The 20,019-nt window shown below is 58.1% G+C and overlaps 1 protein-coding gene across 1 annotated transcript in view; it reads left to right on the top strand.

The window, feature by feature from the left end:
* Nucleotides 1-19,803, top strand: part of AXIN2 (axin 2) — a 30,264-nt gene extending 10,461 nt beyond the window's left edge. The window contains exons 3-11 of the mRNA XM_051825874.3: nucleotides 305-445; nucleotides 8,561-8,663; nucleotides 11,251-11,391; nucleotides 11,511-12,010; nucleotides 12,240-12,434; nucleotides 12,748-12,978; nucleotides 13,529-13,624; nucleotides 14,827-14,994; nucleotides 18,354-19,803. Of these exons, the coding sequence (XP_051681834.2) occupies nucleotides 305-445; nucleotides 8,561-8,663; nucleotides 11,251-11,391; nucleotides 11,511-12,010; nucleotides 12,240-12,434; nucleotides 12,748-12,978; nucleotides 13,529-13,624; nucleotides 14,827-14,994; nucleotides 18,354-18,480 (1,702 nt within the window). The 3' untranslated portion in view covers nucleotides 18,481-19,803. The remainder of the gene's footprint in view (nucleotides 1-304; nucleotides 446-8,560; nucleotides 8,664-11,250; nucleotides 11,392-11,510; nucleotides 12,011-12,239; nucleotides 12,435-12,747; nucleotides 12,979-13,528; nucleotides 13,625-14,826; nucleotides 14,995-18,353) is intronic.
* The last annotated feature ends 216 nt before the right edge of the window (nucleotides 19,804-20,019 follow it).

The raw sequence follows: 20,019 nt of genomic DNA, 5'->3' as shown, positions 1-20,019 counted from the left end.
AGTGTGTTCGTCAAGGACAGACCTGGACATGAGGGTGGGGAGGAGGACACGGGCTGCCCTCCAAGGGCTCAGGCCTGCCTCTGGGGGCACAGAGGGCCGAGCCTGCCTTGGCCCTGGCGGGGAGCCACTCTCTCCCAGCCCTCGCTTCTTGCGGCCCCTGTTTTGTCGCCCAGGTGAGCAGCCGGCCCTACCTAGGCAGCGGGTTGGCGCTGGCTGGCAGCAGAATGGCGGGATTGCGCCTCGGTCGTCCTGGGGTCGCCTGGTCTCCTGGACGGTGATCGCATGTGACTGTTCTTCTCCCAAGGTCTTTCAAGGGGAACGATCCTGTGAATCCCTACCACGTGGGTTCCGGCTACGTCTTCGCGCCAGCCACCAGCGCCAATGACAGCGAGATATCCAGCGACGCCCTGACTGATGACTCTATGTCCATGACAGACAGCAGCGTGTAAGTGCCCAGTAGCCACTTCCCGGACGTGGCTGGCAGCGTGCACCGGGCTGGGCAGTGCCGTTGGGTGCCCTCGCCTGGCCCTGCAAATCCCGCGTGTGCATGCGTGTCTCCTTGGTGGGACAGGGGTATGGCGGAGGGCCACCTGCTTGGTCTCCTGCTCTAGACCCCCTGCGAGGACCCCAAGTTGGGCTGATGCTTCAACAGAAGGAAACCAAAGTATGGTGGAAAGTCAAGATGAGTATCTAGTGATTGCTTGAGTTGAGGGCAGACATCTTGGCTGGGCTTGAACCAGGTCCCCCCTCTGTAGAACGAGAGGTGGGAGAGAGCATGGCACCAGATGGGTTGTGTTCAGACAGCCATTTTGGTGGGGGGAAGAGTTGAAAGTAGGGCAGAAGGTTGGAAATCTCTGAAGGGCTCCCTGTGTGTGTGTTTCAGTAGGCGTGGTGGATGGGTTTAAGCGGACAGGGTTCAACTCAGCAAGTGTGGGTGGAGTGCCTGCCCTGGGTCAGATGCTGGGGCTCCTGGGTGGGGGCTCTCTGCAAAGCCGAGTCTCATCCTGGCTCTTTTGCACACAGGATGGCTTTGAGTTCAGCAGACCTTGGGGGCGAGGTCATGCTTTGAGTTTTAGGTGACTTGAGGTCAAGCTGGGGTGACCCCTGCGATCCTCCCAGAGTCTCCTGTCTCATAAGTGTGTGTGTAGTGGTCGTGGACCGGGATCTCCATCCCCTGCCAACCTCAGGTTTTGATTCGGGAAGCCCAGGTGGAGCCCGCACATGGGTGCAGCCCCCCACCCAAGGCTTCTCGCCCAGCACCCAGTTGAGAATCGTTATTCCAGAAATGGACTTCCGGGGCTTTTCAGCAAATGTTTTGGAGTCAGAATTTTGCCTACTAAAGGAATCATTTGAAAGGCAAGCCCATTGAGCTGTGTAAGCTCTGGCATACTTATTTAGAGTTGGTCCCTTTTAGCTTCCTAAAACTAGACCATCTATTCTTCCAGTTCGTTTGAAGCTATCTGGCTTCTGTTGGCCAGTGTCCTGTTGGTTGGCCTGTGGCATGGGACCAACTGGAGGGAAAGTTGATGAGGTTACTGCGAGACTCTTTAATATTGATTTTCCTGGTGGCTTTTATTGTATTACTGCGAATTCCCTTGTCACTAAAGGCAGAGAGATTCTTAAGGTGGGAAGGTTCCATTTTAATAAAAGAATGGCATTTTGCCATTTGTGAAAACTGAGTAAGGGTACGCCATCTTTTAATGCCATGTGCAGAAGTGAAATGGGTTTTCCACGTTGACCGAATTGTCGTTTGACGAACATAATTCTTCAAATAGGGTTTTCTCCAAATTAACGTCAAGAGCTGATCTCACGCCATGACATAGCACTGCAACGTAGGCTCTGAGGCCGTAGAGGGCTGGCTCTGCTTACACACATCACGCCCCCCTCTTAAAATAATTTTTGCCTTTGTTGTTCTGCCTGCTGGCATTTGTTAGCCTCTGTGTGCTTGCAAGCAAGTTAACGCTCCTTCAGCCTTTATTAATTGGGGGATTATATGGGAATCTTGGTGTTGTGAAAAATCATAGTAAGTTGGAGTTGAATGAAGGCTTGAGTGAATCTCCTAAGTCAAATATAGTTTACTTAAGACTGTAGGGCTTCTGTTTAGATTTCTTCGAGACTATTTTTGGCTGGCGTCCTGGCCCTTGGCTGCATTTCAGTCCCCATCATGGAGGTGTTATTCTGGGTACATGATGAGATAACTTGGGTGTAGTCCCTGGGCTTGTTTGTTTGAGCCTCGCAAGACCCAGTCCAGAGAGGTAGGCCGTTCCCGGTGACTTGCGGCTCAGGAAGTGAGGCCCAGTGCCCCTGTCGCTGGCCGTTCCGGTGGAGCAGCTCCCAGACGGGGGCCCCTGCCCTTTGCCCACTGTGCCTTCCCCGAATGCACAGAGAAAGGTTAACAGCACCCATTGGCCATGAGACCTCCGAGCTACCTGGGGCTCCTTTCACTCTTTATTAGTGATCAGGCCCCTTTAAAACAAACAAACAAACAAACCTGGTTGGAGGAGGGGTTCTCCTCCAAGTTCTCCCCCCAAGCCTCCCCATCTATGCTCCTCTTCGTCCCTTCCCAGAGGGAAAAACCATCTCAGCTTTACTGTGAGGTGGCTTCAAAACTTTCCTACCTTCCCCCTTTGGCTCAAGCGCTCTGTGGACCTGCCAGGGAAGGAAGCCACTAAGGGCCCCTGGGGAGGCCACCCTGGCTGGTCACCTATTCTGGATGGCAAGGTGGGGGGGCTCACCACCAGTGGGGAGCCCACTTTGATAGGGAGACAGCAGAGGGCAAATCCTCAGCTGGGGACGCAGGAGAGCCCTTTGGGCCCCTGGTGACAGAACCTCCAGCTGTTGTAAGTCCCTCCTGCAGTGTGGCCTTGATCGTCTCAGGTGTGCCCACCTGGGCACGTTTAGGCCTGGGGGCGGGGCGCTGCACCAGCTCACCCTCTTGGGGGCTGTTCGGGTCTCCAGAGCCCATCAGACAGGGGCATGTCCGCACCCAGAGGTTCCTGGGCGTCACAGGTGCCAGGCATGGGGATCCCCAGGTGTGTGCGTGTGACCCGCCCGCTGTGGGGTGGTCACCCAGGATTCCCAGGGCTGGGACCAGACTCCCTCTTCAGAGCTCTGCCACTTGTGGGCCTCGTGCAGACGAGAGCGCCAAGGGAGGAATAAAGTGTGTGGGGGATGGAGGGCTGAGCTGAGCTGATTCAGCCCATTGTTCTTCTGGGGAAGCTTAGCGGGGATGAGAGGGGAGCAGGCCCCTTTGAAATCTCCCTGAAAAAGTGCACAGGAGCGCCCTGTGGGGCATGAGAAGGGCCCTGGCTGCTTCCCCGTGGCACAGTGGCCAGTGTGGGCTGCGAGGGGCCGGGCAGCGGGGCTGGCTGCCCTACTGGGAGTCGGGGAGAGGACGGGGCAGGGGGTCACAGGCAGCCGTCAGTAGGCTCCAGAGGGTTGGAGTTCATTAGACACATGCCCAATCATCTCATTTGTGACCGAACCAATTAAGTCCTGGGGAGCTTTGCAAGGGGTCTGGGTGGAAGCTGGGCCAGGGGCTGGCCCGCGCTTGGTTCTTCCAGGGAGCTGCACGCCAGGCCTGGATGCCTGGAGCAGGCAGGGGCTTTACGAAATCATTGCCCTCTCCCAAAGCCCACGGCTGACTTCTGTTTTCCCTGCTAAGTAAAAAGCCGGGTTAGTGGTGGCTGGGGATTCGGGTCTCCATCCTGGGCCTCTGAGAAGGCGGCTTTATGAGCTCGTTACTCTCAAACCCGCCTTCTCGGAAGAAACGGCTTTTAATTTTTTTTCCCCTCCCTCTTTTGAAAGTTAACTGCCAGCCTCCCAGCAAAATCCTAAACCCCGATCCTTCCGAGGGGTGGGGGCAGAAGGGCTGTGGGGCCGGCCCAGGAGGGCAGAGGCCCAGGGGGCTGCGACGCCCAGGTGTAGACGGGTGGCCAGGGGCGGCCAGGGGCGGCGAAAGTGAAGTCGATGGCGCACAGCTGCCTCCCGCCCCCCCAGCAGCCGCCGCCCCGTTTTTAGGTTGCTTCTGCTCCAAGCGTCCCCGGAACAGCACGAGCTGGTCTCTTCCTGCTCCGTGCAGGAGGAGGGGGGTGACACCAGTTCCTTTATTTATTTATTTTTGTTTCCTTCGCTCTTGTTTGTGGGGATTTACTTTGGACACCAGGGACTGCATCCAAGTGAACTTCAAATGTTCCCTCCGCTTACAAACCGGGCTTTTGATGTCGGCGGTGATCAGAAGCTACCACGGAGTGGCTGCTAGATGAAGGTGCGAGTGGACGCGCCCACGCGTGAGGCTGCTCTTTCAAAGCCGCTGCAAGACGACATTTGGGTTAGGTCGGGCCCGGCGCAGTCAAAAGGCTAAGCTAATTGGCTCGGCTTAAATGGCAGCTAAGTGAAGTCCATACTTCAAACCCCTGCTCCCCAGAAACAGCTGGGCCCGGCAGTGGGCTCGTTAGCTAAAAATGTTTATAATTAAAGGCGACTGCAGAGAGACCAAAACTCGGGCGCTCTGCAGCCCCCAGTGCTGAGCAGCCAGGAAACTGGACACAGACTTTGAGAGTGTGAATGAGAGAGAGCAGAGAGGCCTCCTTTTGGAACGAGGGGCTGTTCTCCAAGAGGAGTCTCAGCTGGTGCCAGGGCGGGGGGATTCAAGCCACATTTCCTTGAAGGCCGCCTTTGTAAGCCTCCTTGTGCTTCTGTGGCCACAGGTGGCCTTGCCATGGCCACAGTGGCCTTGCCGGAAGTGGGGTCCTCCACCTGCCCTGGTGGCTGTAATGGGGGGGGTGCCGCGGGGAGGGCATGCTTATGAAATCATTTGTTCCCCTTGCTTCCAGCCGGCAGGGACTTGCTGCCCCCGCCCATCCCCCCAACTACCCCCATTCGGTTGTCCGTTTTCCACCTTACGTGGAGAAGGCAGGGGCAGATGGACAGGGACCCTGGAGGCTTTCTGTCTTGTGTATCACAGTGGGGTCCACAGGGTGGTACGGGGACCCCCCACCTTCCGAGACTCTCAGGAGACTGGAGCAGCCAAGGGGTGGTCAGGAGGGAGGGTGCTGGGCAGCAGAGACCCGCCCGTGGGGGCCCCTGCACCACCGCCCTCCCTCTGCAAGGGGTTTCCAGTGAAAGATGGGACCCCCAGGGCCAGCCCCTTAGGAAGGCTGGTTTCTGACCCGGGCTGAGGGGCGTCCTGGAGAGAGGACTTGAGCGTGAGTGATGGCGATAGGGACACCTGCTTTGGCGTCCAGCAGTAGCGTGAGTCTGGACCCTGGATCTCGCCACTGGCTGGCCTGCAGGTGGGTCACTGGACTTTCCTGATCATCTGTAATGTCATCCGTGGGGGTTCCCGGGAGAACCAAGTGCGACCACTTGTTCGCCGTGCTGAGCCAGGGTCTGACCCCCATGGGAACGCGGACATGGGAGCTGCAGCCTGTGGCTGGCATCAGTCCCCTTGGGTGGGAGATGGTTGCTGGTCACGCCAGCCACGCTCCTGAGAGTCCAGTTTTCTTGTCTGCCGCCGCGTGTGAGGGAGAGGATGCTGAGCACTGATAACGAAGCTTCCGCTGGCTCAGTGAGTTGCCAGGAACCCCACTTCCCACCTCGTCCTCAGGGGCCCACCCGCTGTCAGGCCCCAGGGAGGAGGACGATGACTGGGAAGCTACTGGTGGTTTCTCAGGGGCACTGGTCAGACAGCTAACGTCGGGGCCCTGTGTCTGCTCCCTTCTCAACTCTCTTTGGGCCAAGACTTCCATTTGCAAGTTCTTGGTCCTCACCCCTCCTGCACACTCCTCAAGGCAGTTAGCTACCGCCTTTGTGTTCCTTAGGCAGAGTTTGTACTAATATGGATTGATTGGTTCATTGACCTGGGCCCGGTCTTCTGGCTTCGGTCAGCAAATGTCACTTAGAATTCTCTTTCTTTCTTTCTTTCTTTCTTTCTTTCTTTCTTTCTTTCTTTCTTTCCTTCCTTCCTTCCTTCCTTCCTTCCTTCCTTCCTTCCTTCCTTCCTTCCTTCCTTCCTTCCTTCCTTCCTTCCTTCCTTCCTTCCTTCCTTCCTTCCTTCCTTCTTTCTTTCTTTCTTTCTTTCTTTCTTTCTTTCTTTCTTTCTTTCTTTCTTTCCTTATTTATTTGAGAGACAGAGACAGAGGTTTTCCATCTGCTGGTTCACTCCCCTGATGGTTGCAATGGCCAGAGATGTGCCAATCTGAAGCCAGGAGCCAGGGGCTTCCTCCGCGTCTCCCACGTGGGTGCAGGGGCCTAAGGACTTGGCCCATCTCCTACTGCTTTTCCAGGCCATAGCAGAGCGCTGAATTGGAAGTGGAGCAGCAGGGACTTGCACTGTTGCCCATATGGGATGCTGGCACTGAAGGTGGCGGCTTTGCCCACTGTGCCACAGCACCTGCCCCGTCACTTAGAATTCTAGGCCATCACACGTAAGGAGCAATGGGTCTACCAGCTGTAAGATTTTATTTATTATTTATTTGAGAGGTAGAGTTATAGACTGAGAGAGAGAGAGAGAAAGTCTTCCATCTGCTGGTTCACTCCCCAGATGGCCACAATGGCTGGAGCTGGGCTGATCCGAAGCCAGGAGCCAGAAGCTTCTTCCGGGCTCCCACATGGGTGCAGGGGCCTGAGGACTTTGGCCATCTTCCGCTGCTTTCCCAGGCCATAGCAGGGAGCTGGACTGGAACAGGAGCAGTTGGGAATTGAATCAGCGCCCATATGGGGTGCTTGTGCCACAGGCAGAGGATTAAGCTGCTGCGTCACAGTGCCAGTCCCTGCCCTGGCCATTTTTAGGCATTTTTAATTTTAACCCACCACCAAAGGTGTTTTTCTTCCTTCTACCCCACGAGGAAGAAAACACCAAGGAAAAGCAAATAGCCAAGTGCCTGCTTTTGGTATTCACAGCTAGTATGATTCACTGTGGAAATGTTTGAACGGGCAGGCTTCTGTAAATAAGTCCATCAGTGCGAACTTGCACCTCGACCATCTGACTGGGTTTCCTTTCTTAATCATAGCAGTTCCAGGTCATATTTTTTAGTGAACCCGAGCTGGCGTGGCAGCTTTGTTCTTTTACTGCTGGACATTTGATTTTTTAACTATAATGAAGCACATAGGGGCTCCTATTTCCTTCGGTCACCTCAGTAAGTCCTGGTTGGCCCTGCTCCCCCTCCCCATTTTAAGATTGCAACTTCCCATTCCCCAGCAAGTCCCTCCTTTCCTGTTTGGTAGTACTTCCTACATTTCTGTAATTTTATTTATCTGAAAGGCAGAGTAAGAGAGAGGCAGAGAGAGAGAGAGAGAGAGATCTTCCATCTGCTGGTTCACTCCTCAAATGGCCACAGCTGGCTGATCCAAAGCCAGGAGCTTCTTCCAGGTCTCCCACGTGGGTGCAGGGGTCCAAACACTTGGGTTTAACCCACGATGACACAGCACCAACCCCCGACCTGCCACCTACCAAAATGTTCTATGTTCTGCTTATTTTTTGCCCCACCCCATTTGAATAAACTTAAGGGAAGTTGTTTGACTTTTTTTTTTTAATTATTTATTTGAAAGTCAGAGCTACACAGACAGAGAAGGAGAGGCAGAGAGAGAGAGGGGTCTTCCATATGCTGGTTCACTCCCCAGTTGGCTGCGCTGATCCAGAGCCAGGAGCCAGGAGCTTCCTCCGGGTCTCCCACACAGGTGCAGGGGCCCAAGCACTTGGGCCACCCTCCACTGCTTTCCCAGGCACATTAGCAGAGAGCTGGATCCGAAGTAGAGCAACCAGGACTCAAACTGACACCCATATGGGATGCCGGCACTGCAGGCGGTGGCTTTGCCTGCTATACCATAGTGCCAGCCCCAAGTTGTTTGACTTTTTAAATCATTTTATCTACTGCTGTCTCGCGCAGGACCTAGAACAAGGTCAAACATAGATATCTTGCTGAATGCACAGAACACTACACAATGGGGGCTTTTCTCTTTATGCCGACATTGGTCATGTCTTTGAGAATTTTGGTTGGAGGTGGTGGGGTTTGGAGCCGAATGGAAGGAAGAAGCCAGACTGTTTGGAGATGACTCGGAGGTTGACAGTTGGGAAATTGTGCACACCGTCACTAATGCCTGGTTTACAGTTTGTGGGTTTGGGGTTGTGCTCCCGCAGCCTTCTGTCCAGTACTCTGTATAAGGCACGGGTGTCCTGATATGGGGCAGTATGCGGTAGTGTATGTAAGAGCTAGGAATCCTCTGTGTGCAGCACCTGTAGAATAGGGGCGCCCTCACTCTGGCTGGGCTGCCTGGGTGTAATGGGTTCTCAGACTGCAGCCGGAGAGGGGCGCTTATCAAGCTCTTTCCAAGCTGACACTCTTGTGTCTGAGAAGCAGCCAAGTTCCCAGAGGTGACTGGCGGTCGGGAATTAGGTGGGTCTGGCAGTATGCACGGGGTGGCTCTTTCCCCATGGGAACGTGATGGTGTCTGCGGGCCCACCGCCCTGTCCATCGGCGGCGCTCAGGGTGGCCCGTGTGCTGAGCCCGTGTGCTGGACGCACCCTCACCGTCTTGTGGCTTCCTTCCCTTCCCCTTAGAGATGGAATCCCTCCTTATCGCACGGGGAGCAAGAAACAGCTGCAGAGAGAGATGCATCGCAGCGTGAAGGCCAACGGCCAAGTGTCTCTACCTCATTTCCCGGTGAGTGCCCGGGGCGGCTGTCTGCTCTGTCCCAGCAGAGGGGTGGGAGATGGGCTGGGGAGCTACAGGGGAGGCAGCGGGAGCAGCAGCACCTGCAGACCCTCTCGGGCAGGAGACAGAGAGCTGGACGGCAGTAATACGTGGTTGTCTAGGGTGTGCTGTGGACTAGAGTGAGGTGGTTAGCAGAGTCAAGACCTGTTTCTGAACTTCTACATCTTCTTGAATTTAAGAAAATCAAGTTCCCATGAGAAGGAGACCAAAGCATTTCTCTGAAGCCAAGAATGATCCACGCACGAGTCACTGCATTCCCACCAGAGTCGGGGAGGGAGGGTCTTGTCTACTGTTACCTTCCCTATCCAGAGAGACTGGGTCAGCTCCTGACACATAAGTACTTGAATGAATGAGGGTAGGGGAAATCTGTCTCCTTTGGGAGGAAAAAGACACCCCCGGGACCCCCTGCTTCTCGTCTTGATGGCGCTTCCGCCTCAGCGTGTCGGTTTACCTGGCCTTGTCTGCTACAGCTCTCTGCAGCCCTGGAGGGCGGCTGCCCCATCTTTTCTGTTTCCAGCCCCAGAACTTGGCTTGGCACTTGCTCTTGAGTCTGTGCCTGAAGCGAGGACCCCACCCCACAGGCGGCTTCTTCCTGTGACTGAGTTGGTAGACGAAGGGCTTCTCTGGGCCCTCCCCTTGTTTCCATACTTCTGAAAGCAGCCAGCATGTGACACCCGGTACTCTAGGCACCTGGCAACCTCCTCTGCGGTTCCATGTCAGGGCTGTGCAGACTGTGCCTTTTTTCTTTCTTTCTTTCTTTTTTTTTAAGATTGATTGATTGATTTGCGAGGCAGAGTTAGAGAGGGAGAGACAGAGAGGTCTTCCATCTGCTGGTTCACTCCCCAGATGGCCAAGGCAGCCAGGAGCCAGGAGCTTCTTCCAGGTCTCCCTTTTGGTGCAGGGGCCCAAACCCCTGGACCATCTTCCACTGCTTTCCCAGGCCCTCAGCAGGGAGCTGGGTAGGAAGTGGAGCAGCCGGGACTTGAACCGGTGCCCCAGGCGGAGGCTTAACCTACTCAGCCACAGCACCGGCCCCAAGGACTGTGCTTCTGACAGTAGCCGGGGGTCCGGGGTGCCAGGATGTTCTTCCCAGTTAGGGAGGGGTAGAGGGCCCCTGGCTGGCAGCAGGGCTCTGTTGAATGACCCCCCCCCCCCCCCCCGCCAGCTTCAGAGGGGCCCAGGGGTCTGCAGTGATGTTGGTTAGAAAGCCAGCATGCTGCACAGTGCAGGCCAGGTGTGGCTCTGTCGCTCTCACACCTGGGCAGCCTCTCCTTCTCTTCTCACCAGCACGTTAAGATCGCTGGGGGGTGGGGGAGGGATTTCAGCCTCCTGCTCCCAAACACAGCGGTGTTGGTGGTGTATTGTGTTGGGGTTGCTGTATTTTTTTTGGTGGAAATGGTGTGTGTGTGTGTGTGTGTTATACCAAGAAACGCTATTATTTTCCAAGCTTGTAAATTCGAGGATTTTGTCCTGGGGTGTGCAAATCGACTTTCTCCCCATCAGCGCACGAAGCCAGCCTGTGTGAGAACCGCCCACCTCCTGCTGGCGGTGGGGAGGGGGCTCTCTCTGCCCCCTCGGGCTGGTTCTGCAGCTAAGCGGTTGCCCGGGCGAGGCCCCTCTTCTGCTGGGGCTGGCGTTCTCTCCACCCCCCCCCCCCCCCCGGCCCCCAGAAAAGGGCGAAGCGGGCGGGAGATGAGGAGGAAGGAGGCGAGCCGCCGGGAGGGGGGCGGGGCGGGAGATGACAGAGAGGCGGCGGCGGGGGTCCGCCCCGCGTGCTGCAGTTGGCAGGCGATGCGATCGCGGGGCCTCTTTATATTCCGCACTTGATTTGGAGATGTTCCCTGTTCCCTTGATGGCTCAACTTCAGGCGGCCGAGCGCAGCAGTGGTCTGCTACTAGCCTGCAGCAGCTCTCTTCATTTTCCGTACAAAGAGATGGGGAGGAGGGGAGGAGGGGAGGAGGAAGGCGAGGGAGGCCGAGGCCAGTGTGGAGACAACAGCACCTCAGAGGTGCGCAGTGTGCGGCCAGGAACGAATTACCGCTGCTTCTCTGATCCGGGCCTGCCGACACTCTCTCTTTTTTTTTTTTTTTCCTATTCCCCCCGCCCCCACCTCCTTTGCAATCTTACTTTCTTTAATTTCCAACTCCCCTTCTGTTTAGACGCTACTTTCTATTCCTTGAGTTGCTCTCGCTCCCCTCCCCATCTCAGAGGGCTGCCTTTTTTTTTTTTTTTTTTTTTTTTTTTTGATGTCTGACAACAGTCTTTGAAGATTGTCTACTTCAGAGTAGCTACTGATGGGCTGGTTGTACTACAGAGGGAACAAGCAGGGCCTCTCGGAGTGCGACCAACTGCTCCTGCCCAAGGCAAACGCTGGTGGGGACCATGGCTCTCCATGAGGCCGCGGCGCCGCCGCATAAAAACCCCGACAGCCCCGGCCGCCGCGCCAGCCGCTCTCCGCCCCGGCACGGGCGCGCGGGTTCCGGCAGCTCCGGCCTGCTAAGCGCGCCCCGTCCCTGTGCCTCCCCGCGCCCCGCAGAGAACCCACCGCCTGCCCAAGGAGATGACGCCCGTGGAACCCGCCGCCTTCGCGGCCGAGCTCATCGCCAGGCTGGAGAAGCTGAAGCTGGAGCTGGAGAGCCGCCACAGCCTGGAGGAGCGGCTGCAGCAGATGCGCGAGGTAGGCCCGGGCGGTGGCCCTCCAGCGCCGTGCGTGCGTGCGTGCGTCCATCCCGTGCGTGCGTGCGTCCATCCCGTGCGTGCCTGCCCACACGGCCCCTCTGCGCCATCCCGTTCCAGGACGAGGAGAAGGAAGGCTCCGAGCCGCCGCTGAGCGCGCGGGAAGGCGCGCCCGCCCAGCACCCCTTGTCCCTGCTGCCCTCCGGCGGCTACGAGGAGGACCCGCAGACGATCCTGGACGACCACCTGTCCAGGGTCCTCAAGACCCCCGGCTGCCAGTCGCCCGGCGTGGGCCGCGCCAGCCCCCGCTCCCGCTCGCCTGACCACCACCATCACCACCACCAGCCCTACCACCCCCTCCTCCCGCCGGGGGGCAAGCTGCCCCCCGCGGCCACCGCCCCGGCCTGCCCACTGCTCGGGGGCAAGGGCTTTGTGAGCAAGCAGACCACGAAGCACGTCCACCACCACTACATCCACCACCACGCCGGCCCCAAGACCAAGGAGGAGCTCGAGGCCGAGGCCACGCAGAGGGTGCGCTGCTTGTGCTCCGAGTATTACTGCTACTCCAAGTGCAAGAACCACCCCAAGGCTCCGGAGCCCGTGCCAGGAGAGCAGTTTGGGTAAGTGCCAGGCGGTCTGCGGCAGCCCGCGTGGAGCTGTTCTCCCAGCCAGAGGCCTGGGCAGGGGTGAGGCGGGGTCCGCGGCCACAGGCGTTTAGCGCCGGGGGAGGGGGTGCAGGTGCATGCGTCTGTGGCGTTCCCGGCCCCTGCTCGTGCGGTTGTCCCATTGGAGGAATCAGGGGAAGTAATGAGGGTCTCTGGGTTGGGTGTGGGTCTTGGTTTCCTGCAGTGGAAGCAGAGGCAGTACCTTGCCCAAACGAAGTGGGAAAGGCACGGAGCCTGGCCTGGCCCTGCCCGCTAGGGAAGGAGGGGCCCCCGGCGGCGCTGGGGCCCTGCAGCTGCCTGGAGAAGAAGGAGACAGGTCGCAGGATGTGTGGCAGTGGATGCTGGAGAGCGAGCGACAGAGCAAGCCCAAGCCCCACAGGTAAACGCTGCCGCCCCCGGTCACGGGCACGCGCGCGCGGGGGTCTCGGGGATGGCTGTTTTCACAGTTGGCTGAAAACAAGTGCGACTGTTTGCTCCTGCCATCTTAATATTAAACGTTGGACTTGGGCAGACCGCAAAAATGTCATGTTTTGGCAGCCACTCCCGTTCGTGTTATGGTAGAGTTATTTTTTTCTTCTGCCTCTCTCTCTCTCTCTGAGCAGAATAGACAAGTTTCTATTGAAGTCACATTTTCCAGTTTTTCTAACCCAATTTCTTCCCTTCTACTTTCTCTCTCTGCATCGTTTGTTCAGTGCCCAGAGCACAAAAAAGGCCTCACCCATGGAGTCTGCTCGCGGGTCCCCGGGCGAACGGGTCAGCCGGCACCATCTGTGGGGGAGCAGCGGGCACCCCCGCACCGCCCCCCGTGCCCACCCCTTTACCCAAGACCCTGCAGTGCCCCCCCTGACCCCACCCAACACGCTGGCACAGCTGGAGGAGGCCTGCCGCAGGCTGGCTGAGGTGTCGAAGCCCCCCAAGCAGCGGTGAGTGGGAGAGAGGGGGTCCGCGCGGGATTGGAGGGGAAGGGGGCACCCTTCTTTCCTGCCTGGGTCTCAGGCCCTCCTGGAAGCAGGCGTTGCTTCTGGCCGACTAAGATTCGCCCTTGCAGCCTCTGGGCGTGGGTCCCACTGCTGTGCCTGACTTGAACCCGGATTCAGGAGCATACACTTGAATAATTCCTTACACACCCCATTCCTTATAAAACCTCTCGGTCCCTGGGGGCTGCTTAGCTGAGCGTGTGGGAAACTGGTTGGGGAGATGCAGGAGTCTTTAGCCCTTGGCGTGGGCTGAGGATGTCCTGTGCAGGGTGCCCAGGGGGCTTGCAGCAGCTGTCCCCAAGTGTCATCCAGGCCTCCTGTAGCCCCAACAAACACAAGGCCTTACTGGGTCTTCACAGGGATGGAGGTTGGGTCCGTTTCTCTTCCTGAGGCCAAAGAGTGTGTGTGTGTGTGTGTGTGTGTGTGTGTGTCCGTGTCCCCTGTAACCCTGGGGGTGGCCACACCTCTAAAGCCCTCCCCCTGGCTGTGTCCTCAGGTGCTGTGTGGCCAATCAGCAGAGGGACAGGAACCACTTGGCCGCTGGTCAGGCAGGAGCCACGCCCTTCTCCAACCCCAGCCTGGCCCCCGAAGAGTGAGTGTCTCCACTGCCCGGTACTGCTGAGATCCGCTGAGTGGTTTGCGTTTCCGGGTGTGCCCTGTCTGGAGCTGCGTCTGCATGAAACGTTGTGGTGTCTAAAATCCCATCAGTTTGGCTGCCAGTGGTGAGGGCCAGTAAGTGCAGGTGTTGGTCCTCGGTGAGGAGCATGGAAACCCACGGGTACTGAGCACGGCCTCGCCGCACAGACTTCCCTGGGCGCGTGCACACACACAGCAAATCAAAAACCGGAACTCGAAGGCGCATCCGCAGACGAGGAAGAGGGACCCCAGGTCCAGTGGCGGAGTTGCCCCCACTTAGCTTGGAAGTTGGCGGTACTCCAGGCTCCACCTTTGCAGAAGCTGAGAGCTTGGGAGAAAACAGAATCCTTTTTTTGCAAATTTACACTCTTGCCAAGTGCACTGAAGAGTCTGACCCAGCTTAATTAAGGCATGGTGCATTTACAAAGAGGTCTGTAGGGAGATCTAAAATGATCTCCCTGGAGTTTTCTTGGCCGCTGGCAGTGGGTGACATTTGAAGTCCTGAGAAGCCACCTTCCTCCTGAACCCTGTCATTGGTTTCATTGGCTGACCCTAAGTCTGCCAGCCGGCTGGGCCAGCAGCTTCTTAAGCCGTCCTGCGAAACTGCAGAAGGGAGCAGTTGAAAGGACCGTGTGCCTTCCACGCCCCCCTCCCCCAAGCCGGGCTTGTCGTGTCACATTCTGAGTTCTTGGCATCCCCGGGGGAGGTTCCCTGTCTGGGTTTGCCTCTGCAGCACCCCCTGATGCAGGTGGGGCTCCAGCAGCTCTTTGGGGAACACCGACTTGGGCTAACCTGAAAGAGGCCGCCATGCACCCCCATTTGGTGGCAGTGGAGGAAATGATAGCAGCTTGCACATCCACGCGGGGGCCCTGCCTGCCCCAGGCTTCCCGATCCACGTGGGGGGGGCCCTGCTTGCCCCAGGCTTCCCGATCCACGTGGGGGGGGCCCTGCCTGCCCCAGGCTTCCTGATCCACGTGGGGGGGGGGCCCTGCCTGCCCCAGGCTTCCCGATCCACGTGGTGGTGGGGGGCTTCCTGCCCCAGGCTTTCCTGTTGCTTCCTACTCAAGCCTCATGTCTGGGGGTGTGCACGCACGTTTGCGTGGAGCGAGCGTCTGCTCCCAGCTGCTGAGCTTGTCTGGTCCGTCTTTTATTTTCCAGTCACAAAGAGTCCAAGAAGCTGGCAGGTGTCCACGCGCTCCAGGGCAGCGAGTTGGTCGTCACTTACTTTTTCTGCGGAGAAGAAATTCCGTACAGGAGGCTGCTGAAGGCGCAGAGCTTGACCTTGGGCCATTTTAAGGAGCAGCTCAGCAAAAAGGGGAATTATAGGTAAGAGTGCTGCGGCTTTCTTTGCTCTGGAGTTTGTTTGCCCAGAACCAAAGCCAGAGCCTGGAGCGGCTTCCTTGGCCTGAGCAGATCTGGGAGGGGCTGGGAGGCTGGGGGGCTTAGGAAGACCCGAGGGGTGGGGTGGGGGCTGGGCTGGGCTGGGCTGGGCTGGGCTGGGCCGGCCTTCTGGTTCCTTCTCATTTACCCTCTGCCCTCACCACGAATAGCAGCAGTGCTGCAGCAGCCACAAGGAGGAGGCCGCCTCCAGGTTCTCCAAGGACCTGGCGGGGCCTTTTCTGCCAGGTGGACCAGACTGGCGAGGCAGAGGGCTGTGGACTGGGGCCGCCCTGCAGAAACTCTGCCTGAAATGAGGGACTCTGGGCAGCGGGCGGCAGGAGACTGACTGAGTAGCGGGGAGGACCCAAAAGCGCCCTGGATTGGGTCCTGGGAGGCCCCCACACCGAAGGCGCAGAGGACGGCCCAGAGCATGGCAGCGCCTTCCTGCCTCAGACTTGGCACCCATAGCACTACTGCCCTGGCTTTCCTGGGGTGCTGGGGGCGGGGTTGCTCTGCTGGTCGGAAGAAAGCAGGATCCGCCCCCCGTGGGTGGGCATGGGGGAGTGGCCTCTCTTCCCACCTGCCTGGGCCTCACTCACTGCCTTCTCCTCCCTGCCGGGACCTTGGGAAGGGGCTTTCACCTCTGGGCCTCCAGCCCTCATCTATGGAGTGCAGGTGCACTGGCCATGGAGTGCCCTGGTGGGGACACAGGAGCCCAGGAGGACAAGGGCCAGGGCTGGGCCATTTCTTGGTCACGTTCCTAGTCGTGAGGGGCAGGTGACAGCCTTCCCTCAGATCCTCCAGAGTCCTGCCTGCCCATCTCCAGACTTTATCCCAAGGGAACCCATGGGTTCTCCTCCAGGGCACCCACTCCTCCGGGGCTAGGGTCAGGCCAACAAGGCACCCAGTGTGGGGAGGCATCCCGCAGCGGTCTAGCCACTCCCATCTCTCTAGAACTCAGGAGTGCTTAGCAGCTGGCCGGGTGGGCCCAGTGAGTCCACCTGCGACCCCCCCCCCCCCAGAGTGGGCTGGCCTAGCTTTGCCCGCCCCTTCAGCAGGGCGGCAGCTTGGGCAGAGCCCAGAGTGCATTCCTTTTATGGGAGAGTGGGTGGAGATGGGGCAGGTGTCCTGCAGGTGATTGACGGGCGTGGGCAGAGGCACTTCTGAAAAGTTACCCAAAGAGTGGGGAGCGGAGCCGGCTGCGGCCGCTGCCTTTGGTTTTATTCCAGTCTTGACATAAGGCAAAACTAATGACACAAGTGTGCGTGCTCCCCCCTCCCCCCAATTCATTTTGATCTCAGCTTTGACTGGAGTGGAACCGCAGGTGACTTCAGGGAGAAGCACTATGGCGTACGGAGCAGGGGTGCGGGAAGGTGCCCCGCCTGGCCTTGCTGGCCACATCTGGCTCTGATTTTTTTTTTTCTTACACACATTTAATAAGCCTGGCTTTGAAGCCCTGGCCTCCCCTTTAATGCACAAAGACTTGCACAAATGGTCGGCTCTCGAATTCTTTCCTGATTGGATCAGGCTGTGGGAAAGGCCTTACTTAGCGGCCTTATCTGCAGGGCCTGAGCTGGACTCGATGCCCTCTTGGTGGGGGGTGGGGGGGTGGACAGGGTGCTCTGCTCGTCTTCCCAGCAGGGCTGGCATCTCAGTCCGTACCCACCTCCACCCTCCTCCCCTCCCCCCTGCCCCAGAACAAAAAAGCCCAGTAAGGTTGGGGCGGTGGACCGGGGGGACCTGGCCTGCATTGAGCAATCTCAACATGGCAGGGGTTCAAAAAGCAAACAGTCCCTCCAGACGTGCCAGACAGTATTGGTGCCAGATGTCGGAAGAAACGCAGTTTGCCACATAAAGCATGTTGCAGTGGAGAAAATGAGGCGATGCGAGGCGTTTGAAGTCCGGGGGTGGGGCGGGGGCACTGCCTGCTCTCTGGAAAGAGCTTGCCATTATGTCAGAAGGCATCGCGGGCTGGGCTCGGGGAACCCCATGGTGGTTGGACAGGGGGCCGAGGGTGTGATCCAGGGTGGTAGTGGGATTTGCGCTTCCTCTTTGGAAAAGTGATTCCTTGCTGATGGTGGGGGTGGGGGCTCTCCCGGCTGTGGCCCCCCCCCCCGCAGCTTCTCCCCAGCCCCTTTCGGGCTCCCCCAGGAATGCTGACCCCCTTGACACGAGCTGTTTTCACCGCTGGCCCAGCAGAGGCAGGCTGTTGTCCGCCCGTGGGTCAGCCCGGGAATGCGTGCAGCCCAGCAGCTGCTGCGCCTCACCAGCCTTATCTGCTGTGAAAGTATGCGCGGCCGGCCTCAAGGAGGAAAGAGACTTCGCTCTTAACCAAGGGAAGTCACTTTTTTTAGAAAAGACAAAAAACAAAAGCCACCCACAACCCTGAGACACAATTAAGTGTCTTAGAAGCTGTCCCCCTCCCCCAGGGACCATGACCTGCCCCCACAAAGGCGAGTGGCCGTTATGGGCTGGAGGACAGCTGAATCCATCTAAGGGGTCTTCCTCCGCTGGGGATGGGGAAGGAAGAGGCCCCTCCCCGAACTTCCTTGAGGGGCCTGGGGTGGGCCCAGCCCCAGGGACTGTCCTGCGGGGCCTCTGGAGAGAACAGTCATTTGCATCAGTGGTACAATTAAACAGCCTTGGAGGAGAGAATGCTGGGGCCGGCAGGATAAAAGGAACCTTTAATCAACAGGCATAATAGAAGAGCCCTTAGTGTTTGACCCTGGAGGGCTCCGCGGAGGAGGGGCGGCTGTCAGTCACAGCGCCTGGAAGTGGCATGGGCTGGCCTGCCTTCCACCTGACAGTGCCAGGGACCATCACTTGGGTGGGGGTGGGGGGAGGACCGGAGGCCTGGGGGATGCCTTCTAGAGACTTCCATAGGTTCAGGTTCTATGGGTTACGGGTTCAGCTGAGTGAGGATCTCTTGGAGGGACGCCCCCGCCCCCAGCCTTGGCTGCTGCTGCAGATGAATTGCAGGCTTTTTGACTTTGCCTCTCCCTCCCCTACCCCCTGAAAACAGCCAAGAAAGAAGCAGCCCTGCTTCCTGCAGTGCGTCTGCTGGGGGGGGGGGGGGCAACAGCAGCCACTCTGGGCTGGGCCCTCGGTGGGAGGCCTGGCGCCGGCTGCTTCCCCGAGGGTTCCTTCCGGGCAGCCGCGGTCACCATCAAACATCACAAGCTGACCATGCACCTGCGGCTGCAGAGCCTCAAGCAGGCAGGCCCGGTCCTCCACACTGCTGTACTCGTTCGTTAGGACGACGTAGAAGACGCACGCTTACGAGGTTTTCTGCTTTCCCCTTCAAGGTATTACTTCAAAAAGGCGAGCGACGAGTTTGCCTGCGGAGCAGTGTTTGAGGAGGTCTGGGATGACGAGACCGTGCTCCCGATGTACGAAGGCAGGATTCTGGGCAAAGTGGAGAGGATAGAGTGAGCCCTCGGGTCGGGCCCCGGCGACCCGCGGGGCCGAAGCCACGGCCCCGGGACACCTTGAGGGGAGAAGGAAACCAACGAAGACTGACCAAGTCTTGGGCAGGCGGGCGCTGGCCACCGGGCCCTCGGGCGGGGGCGGGGAGGCTGGCGGGCGTTCCTCAGGCGCTGGGGACTGAGACAGGAGAAGCCTGAACTATTTATTAAAACCGTGACCACTCGTGGCTGTTGAAGACGTGACCATTAGAGAGACTGCCGTAGGTAATATAGGACTCGGTAGGGATCTGAAATCCGTAAACTAAGCTCACCTGGACAGGACTCCTTCCTGCTATTTATTGTCCAGGGGCGTCCCCACCCCCAGTTTACGGATACGCTGCTTCACACGGGGAAGGGGAGGGGCGTGCTCCTTGCTCTGTCTACACGTAGGAGTTGAGCTCGGAGCGCATTAGGGATTTCTTCAGTGCAGGGGCGTTGCGCGGCGCCCCGCGTGTTCCTCCGGGTGAAGACAGACTGGCGGGAAGAGCGCCCTGCCGTGGACACGCGGAACGGGGTGCACCTGTTTCTTAACGCTGCTGTCTGTTATCGCGGTCTCGAGGGCCGACTGTGCAGTGCCATCGCCATTGTGGCGGGGGGGTTGCCATGCTGGGTGGGGTGGTCCATCGGGGGAGGTGTTGGGGCCCCGGTTTCATCTGGGGACTGGGGCGCCACGTCTCGGAGCCTCCATGCTGGTCCAGGGCCCGGTGGCTGGGACCTATTGGGATCGCGTCCTTGGGGTTCAAGCTCCTGCTGTCACTGAAGTGGCCATTTCGGGGGTTTCTCCCCCGCCCCCTCCCCCGTGGGCTTTCTTTTACATCAGTCCTTGGACCACAGCCATTCAGGAGAGCACCCCCTGCCCCACAGAGAAGTGAGCGGCCGTGGGAGACCCAGCCGCACCTTCCTGCAGGCCCCTTCGTGTTGACGTTCGGGTTTTTGTGTTTGCCATTGTTCCTTGTGCTATACGTGTGTAGATAGTGCACGGCAAAAGATACCAATCCACTATCTAGTGCTTGATCAGTACAGTACCTGTACCTGCACGGGGGCCGCTCCGTGTGTCGCCCTGTGTTGAGGGCTCCAGCTTCCCTTGGTTTTTGAAAGGGGTTTATGTATAAATATATTTTATGCCTTTTTATTACAAGTCTTGTACTCAATGACTTTTGTCATGGCATTTTTGTTCTACTTATACTGTAAATTATGCATTATAAAGAGTTCATTTAAGAAAGATTACTTGGTACAATAATTATTGTAATTAAGAGATGTAGCCTTTATTAAAATTTTATATTTTTCAAAATGTTGGCCTCATCTGTGAACCTCCGGGGCAGGGGCGGGGGCGGCGGCAGAGGGGTGGGAGCGGAGCCCAGGGACCTTGCTCTCTGTGGTCACCGTGGTGATGGAGCCCCTCTCTGCGTGACCTTGAGCCCTTGGCTGCCCTGGGCCACCGCGAAGTTCACGGTAGAACATTCCCACAATCCCCCAGTGCTGGCTGGTGCCATCTTCCTCCAGTCTC

This window comes from Oryctolagus cuniculus, chromosome 17 (genome assembly GCF_051225735.1).
Source record: "Oryctolagus cuniculus isolate XC-2025 breed Fujian yellow rabbit chromosome 17, ASM5122573v1, whole genome shotgun sequence".
Classification (NCBI taxonomy): domain Eukaryota; kingdom Metazoa; phylum Chordata; class Mammalia; order Lagomorpha; family Leporidae; genus Oryctolagus; species Oryctolagus cuniculus.
Note: the sequence above shows the minus strand (reverse complement) of the source record. Positions and strands in the feature narration are given on the sequence as shown.